Source organism: Eptatretus burgeri, chromosome 1 (assembly GCF_056783735.1).
Source record: "Eptatretus burgeri isolate ZD-2024b chromosome 1, Ebu_testis_v1, whole genome shotgun sequence".
Taxonomy (NCBI): domain Eukaryota; kingdom Metazoa; phylum Chordata; class Myxini; order Myxiniformes; family Myxinidae; genus Eptatretus; species Eptatretus burgeri.
Window position 1 is genome coordinate 162,683,367 of NC_140961.1, and position 7,021 is coordinate 162,690,387.

The 7,021-nt window shown below is 44.2% G+C and overlaps 1 protein-coding gene across 1 annotated transcript in view; it reads left to right on the plus strand.

Annotated features, from left to right (window-relative positions):
- The window catches only part of LOC147035900 (uncharacterized), a 42,166-nt gene extending 35,602 nt beyond the window's left edge, over window positions 1-6,564 (plus strand). The window contains exons 7-11 of the mRNA XM_085847984.1: window positions 941-1,088; window positions 1,207-1,288; window positions 1,821-1,951; window positions 2,207-2,302; window positions 5,526-6,564. Of these exons, the coding sequence (XP_085704110.1) occupies window positions 941-1,088; window positions 1,207-1,288; window positions 1,821-1,951; window positions 2,207-2,302; window positions 5,526-6,266 (1,198 nt within the window). The 3' untranslated portion in view covers window positions 6,267-6,564. The remainder of the gene's footprint in view (window positions 1-940; window positions 1,089-1,206; window positions 1,289-1,820; window positions 1,952-2,206; window positions 2,303-5,525) is intronic.
- The last annotated feature ends 457 nt before the right edge of the window (window positions 6,565-7,021 follow it).

The window sequence follows — 7,021 nt, forward strand, 5'->3', positions numbered from 1 at the left end:
CGACAGATGTGAGACCTGGACTCTGACCAGGGATCTGAGACGGAGACTTAATTCCTTTGGTACCAGGTCTCTTCGGAGAATCCTTGGCCATCGCTGGTCGGACATTGTATCCAATGAGCGGTTGCTGAGAGAGACTCAGATGAGATTTGTTACCTGCATAGTCCGTGAGCGTCAGCTGCGGCTGTATGGCCATGTGGCTCGTTTTCCTGATGCTGGTCCTGCTCACCAGATTCTCTCAGCGAGGGAACCTCGTGGGTGGGGGAGGCCAATGGGCCGATCACGTACCTCGTGGTTGCAGCAGGTTGACCTTCATCTCGAGGAGATGGGGATGAGCCAGACATCTGCCTGAGGGGGTGGCCAGACGGAGGCCCCTGGAGTACCGGCGGAAAGTGGACGCTGCTCCGGCGCATGTTCCCATACCTGACATGACATCTGTATTTCATTCCACATGAACACTTGCTAATTTTGTTATCATTCCAGTTTGCAGGATTTCGGTGTAAGTCCTTTAGCCAGGTGTTGGCTTAGTGGTTAGGGTGGCGGCTTGGGATCCTCGGGTCCTGAGTTCAAGCCCTGTTGGCCGCTGAATTAAAATACACCAGGAGGTTGACTCAGCCTGTCATCCTTCCAAGGTCGGCAAAATGAGCACCGGTGTACTGGTAAGGGGGACACTGCATCAGCGGCATAGCCGCGTCCCAACCAATGATTCAACCAGCAGCCACAGGCTGCACTCGATGGAGAGAGAGGTGTAAGTCCTGTATTTTAATTTTTACATTTTTTTTTTTTTTTTTATGATTGGGCCAGGACTTTCCAATTTTCTTTCTTTAGGATATACAACAAACCTTGATTTAATAATGTAAGCTTGTTTCCTCATCTTGATCTGATGCACATTTTCTTATTCCCGTGCCCGTCCTTCCTGACTGCCGATGCACGGCTCGTACAGACTCAGATTCTGTTGCCCACTATGCAAGTTTCGTACTCTTGCCGAGGATGATGTGAAAGAGCATTACGAGAGCGCTGCACACAAGGACGCCATTCAGGAGATCGCTACTCGCCTGCCTGCGGAGCTGAACCTGGCACAGTACATGCACGTACGTGTGACCTAAAAAAACACGGTGCTGTCAGAATAATATTTTCAGGTCTTGGTGTTACCTGTCCCTGAGGTGTAATTTATTTTCTCTTCTCTTGCTCTTTCCCGACCGTTAATAGGATTACGTGGTTGCTCGCAACAAGAGGGTTTTGATACGAAGACGGCGTAAGCGCATCCCCGACGGAAGGCCTACTTTGGAAGGTGAGAAGCTTTTTTTTCTCTTCGCGACCTTTGACACCGAACTCAGATATAATAGTTGAAGAGAACATTGTACTGTAGCTTCCTGTTTTGTTTTTTTTTTTTCTCCCAGAAGGCCAAGCAATTGTCTCTTCATTAACTCTGTAGAATTGATGGTTTATTTAATTATAAGGCACATGGCTCAGCTCAGATATATATATATATATATATATATATATATATATTTGTAGTTCAAGTACAGTTTCCACCCACAGTGATTCTTTGAGGACTACTTTGTTAGCTCAAGTCAATGTTTCATTAACATTAAAGAAATACCTCGAGTCGATAACTTGAACAGGAAAAATCAACTGGAAACGCTGCCTGTAGCCACTCGCACTGGTGCAACCTGCGAATGTGGCCCGGACTCCATGTTTGTCATGAATGGTCATGGTACGGGCGAGAGACTGAACCTGATCCGTGCCTTGGTCTGCGGCAAGGTTTGTGGGATCAGGGAAGGGGGCATCCTCCTGTCATGCCCCATGCTGTCTGTGCGCAGGTGTCGAGCTGGACGAGTGTTTCCGATACGTTCCTCTACTGCACTGCCGGGCTTGTGACGCATTGCTGCCGTCGATGATGGACGGGGTTCATAAGCACATGGCCAGCAGCAGCCATCAAGCCCTCAAGAAGGTGAGTGCGTGCTTACGCACTTTGTTACTCATTCTTGTATTCTTACGATGGAAATTATTGACCTTTCAGGAAATTCCCTTTCATTTCCCCCCTTTTAATCTTTTTTTTTTTTTTTGTTATCTGAAACGTGCAGCCGTCCCGGTTCAATTGAGCGCGTGTTGGGTAAATATTTGGATTCGATGTCCCGGTTCATTTTCATCGTTTTTTTTTCTTTTTTTTTTCTTCCCTCCTTATTTCAACTCTTGTGCGTTTTAGATCTACTTGAATCGTCAAAAAGACAACGTGGTTCGTGTCACCAAGAGCATCCTTCGGCATAAGCGTGTGCAAGAGAAGTACGAGAGGTTTAAAAAGGTAAGGCCTCCACTATGGCCAATTATGGGATTTAGAGTGAAGGTATTTGAGTGGGTTTATGTTTCCAGAATTTGTCTGCATTGGTTTTTATTTGAAGTGGTGTGATGCACACAGGTCCGAGTTCCACCAATCAGCACATTTCCAGGGTTGTTCGGGCTTGACACAATGTTGTTTGTCTTGAAATATAATTATTGAATATATATAATATAATTATTTTAACCTCCACCATAACCGAAGGTGAAGGAGGTTGTTTTCATGCCTTTCTGTCTGTCTGTCTGTCTGTCTGTCTCTGTCTGTCTGTCTGTCTGTCTGTCTGTCTGTCTTGCCTTAAGGTCACAATTTTCAACCAATCTTCACGGAACTTCACCGAGTTGTGGAGGTAATCTCAACTGAGAAGGCTGTTGATTTTGAGGTCAAACTTCTAAAATCAATTTCAATATTAGAGGAGAGTGAAGATGGTAGTAAGACAACGGACTTTTGCTCAGAGAGTAGTTGATGCATGGATGGCCTCTCTGGAAAGGTGTTGGTGGCAGAAACAGGAGATAGGTTTAAATTAGAATTAGATAGATACCTGGAAGCTATGGAGGTGGAGGGGTATTGGGGATGTTGATATGACTTTTCGGTAGTTCGAGTATTGATGGGTGATTGTGTACGGAGTGCTCTTGGTGGGGGGGTCTCGTCAAGGGGGGGTTGTGTGGTTGATGTGTGTTTTTAACCAAGCCCATGCCTCCTCTCTGAGGGGAAGAATACAAGTAAATACAAAAAACCCCAAAAAAACCCAATTTCATTAATTAAAAACTTTTTTTTTTGCCTTTTCTTCCTTGGATTTTATGTCGATGGGTTGGTGTGATGTTCGTGCAGGCATGATGGCGTGAACGGCCTTCAGCTGTGTCTCATTTCCTTGTATTTAAAAAAAAACAACTACTTTCATCCGATTCACCTGAGCCTTGATGAAGATTTTCAGTTTTAATCTTGATGAAATGGACAATTTGATGTATCCATGGCAACCTTTGGAGATTGGCAGGGGGGGGGGAGGGGGTGGATCTTGCAAGTGTCGTGCTCTACACGTCTTGTTCTTGTTCGTTACTTGGCAAAATTTCTTTTTGTTTTTGACAAGTATGTCAGTCGCCTCCGTTTGTGTGTTTGTTTGTCTGTCCGCTCGCCTCCAACCCAAACCGCTTAACTGATCGTTCTGAAATTGTCAGAGATTAGTGTCACCGACCTTGCGACGGTCGGGCATTGAAGTCTCGTAACATTTGGTCAACTGAAAAGGTCAACATAGGCCTGGCCTGATTTCTAAAATTGATAGGGACAAAAACTAAAAAACTAAATGTATCACAATATTTCAAAAAGTTGTGAACGAGTTATGACAAAACAAGGTTGGATGAGTTGCATAGGTGACAAGAACAAGTGGATTGGATTTTGTTTCGGATCCAGCCCATCAGTGGGATAAAAAACGTGAACTGTTCCACCTGGCAGAGGTATGCACTCTACCGAGTGCCATTCTACTTTGTGCTGTTTTGCCAAGTTGTCACTCTATGAGTGATTTTTCATTTGTTTGTTTGTCTGTCTGTCTTTGTGTACAGGATATCTCAAAAAGTTGTGGATGGATCCGGATGAAATTTGGTGGACAGATTGGGTGTGTGACAAGGACGAACGGATTAGATTTTGGTGAAGATCTGGATCCGGATCCGACTACAAGAATTTTTTTAAAGTGATTCTTCACCATTGAGAGATGGTGGCTAAACTAATATATAACATGACATCTCAACAGGTTGTGGATGGATTCGGATGAAACTTGGTGGACTCGTTGGGTGTGTGACCACGATGAATCGATTCGATTTTGGTGTAGATCTGAATCCAGATCTGGATATGAGAATGATTTAGTTTTCAAAGCGATTCTTCACCATTGAGAGATCGGGCCAAAAACGATACATCGCAGGATATTTCAAAAATGTATTGGGCCTGAAATGTTCTCGTGGACCAGGCATTACATGAGGTATGCGCTCTACCGAGTGCCCTTCTCGTTTATCCCTGTGGTTTTTTTACTTACGAAATCTAAAGATTTCGTAAGTATATTGATGACTTCCGTTTCTGTTTGTTTGTTTGTTTGTTTGTTTGTTTGTAAGCACGATAACTCGAGAACGGAAGGAGCTACCAATGTCAAATTACACCACGTGATTCAGGAGGGTGATGGCTAGTGCTGATTAGATTTTGGTCAAAATTGGTCAAAGGTCAAGGTCACAGTGAGGTCAAGCATTCGATTTTTGATGGTTTGGTACAGAATCATCGTAGAAACTTCTGGTTTGCGTCGCTACCTTCTCCCGAGACAGCTTTTATTAGACAAGGTCAGAGGTCAAGTTGACGATTTTGTAAGTACCAGTCTATGACTGCTTGTTTGCTTGTTTGTTTTTTTGCTTCTTTGTGTGTGCATTTCAAAATATTTACCCCACCAAACCTGTGCCAGTATTTGAGAACAAGAAACCACTATCTTTGGCTGATTACAAGCTTGTTTTGGCTGAAAATCCTCCAGCTTGATGACGATTATGATTCATCATTGTGACACGTTTCCAGAAAGAGCAGCCAGATGTGCGAGCACTTGGTTGCCATTGCTACGACAGACTGTTCTAAGTGTGCTTCATCAAAACATGATAACCGCATCAACTTGTTCATCTTCTTTCCAATCTTTACCCCAGTAGGGTAACAAACTAGCTTGACAGCCTTCACTTGTGCTTTCAGAAACATGCTCCTTTGTAGTGAGGGCGTAGTCTTGCCCCTATTCTTCCTGTTGTGTGTGTTTTTTTTTTTGTTTTTTTCCTCCAACTCTGCAATTTGTTTGCGATAAGTACCAAAAGTGAACGTTTTACCTCCATTGCTTGCAAACGTTAATAGCCATATTTGTTGTCTTAATATGGTACCTGTCATTCACCGATGACAGCACGCATAAACGCTTCGATATCGATAGCAAGTACCAGCACGACGTTCCGAAACGACAAGGTCCTTGTGTTCGAATCGCCACAAAATGGACACGATTCAAGGGTAGTTCGCACGTGCAAATGCTTGTCTTTTTATGTTAAACAATTTTTCTTTTTTTGTGTACTTTGAGGTTTACTGCATTTAAACCACTCGATGTTGTCTCGTAAAATTTTGACTGACTGTCTTTTCCTTTTTTTTTCATTCATTTGCTGTTTTCCCCGTTTTTCGTCCTGGCCTATTTCCCAAGGGAGAAAATCCTTTTGAAGAGGATGCAGGAAAAGATAGCGACGACGCATCAAGTGAGGATGAATTCACCAACGATGACGACGTCAATGACTCTGGCGACTCCATCAAGGTCCAATCGGGCAGTGGGTTGGCCAGTGTTGTGAAACCGAATATATTAGAAAAAAACAGTGCACCGAATAGCGGTAAAATCCCTTCTGTACTACCGTTGGGCGACGCACAAAATAAGGAAGGTGAAAAGAGCAAGGATGTAAAAAGCGACGTTAAAAGTACTGATGCCATCGCAATGGAGACCGAGGAAACGAAGACAAATCCCGATGAGGAAGGGAAGGAACCCGTTACTTTGACGACCGAGAAAGGGCTGAAAAGCCAGGAAGGGGAGTTGGAGGAAAAGACGAGCGAGTCGGTTCCATGTTGCGATAGCCCGGAGAGCAGCGACTTAGTACCACCGACTGAGGAAACCCAACCTAACGGTTCAAATAAAACCGAGCCGGTAATGGACGAAGGAAATGACGAACAACATTCCCACGTGCAGGTACAGGATGCCGGTGCTTCCCCACGCCAAGTAGCTGAGTCTCCGGGAAAGGATTCACCATCGCCAGCGAGAGACGAGGGTGTAGAATCGAGGTGCGTGGCCACAGACACTCCAAAATCGGTTCGTTCCACCCGGGCGTGCTCCAAATCCTCGGGTAGTCCGGGTCGAAAAAGATTATCGGCGTGCCCCATCAATAAGCGATCTAAGTAGTCCAATAATGCTGCCTCACGACACTGATGATGGTTGCCAAATAACGAGAGGGTAATGTCCTGAAGTTGACGACGTTGCCTATTTCTCCAACAAGCTGAGTTTTGTCTTTCCTTTTTTTTAATTTTATTTTATTTTGTTGTTTTTTTTTTCCCCATTCATGTTTCTATTTTTAGATGACACTGCTCTTTTCAGATTTTTCCCTGTTTTTGCATTCTCCCTTCAATGAACGTGTTGTGTTTACCTATAACGTGTGGAATTTGTGTTGCATAATTTGTACCATTAAATGTTTGTAAAGAAACGTTTGGATCGGTTAAAATAGATCACCGCACTGCCGTTTGTGAAGGAATGACATGCCGCTAGGGGGCGATGAGGCGCCATCGTTTTACGTAGCATTTCAGCTGTAGGCACTTGTTATGAATTGATGGTTTAATTGATGTGTGTCTTGGTCTCCCTCCTCCCCCCCCCCCCAAACACGTAACATAAAAGCTAAATGTCGATACCATATTCGTGGAGAATGTTCCATGTGCCGTATTATGTATAAGGTATTCGGTAGACATGGCTTTTGGGGAAAAGGAAGCATTGCATGTAATTGCTGGACCACTTTCAACCATGTAAACTCTTCAAAAGGATTTTGATTGTTATTATGATCAAATGTCAATCGGTGGGAGGTGGGGGAGGGTGGAGTGGAGGGGTGGAGGGTGAATGGTACTTCTGCAGTCCTTGTGGATTGTGCTGAGGTTCTCTATTGATGTCGG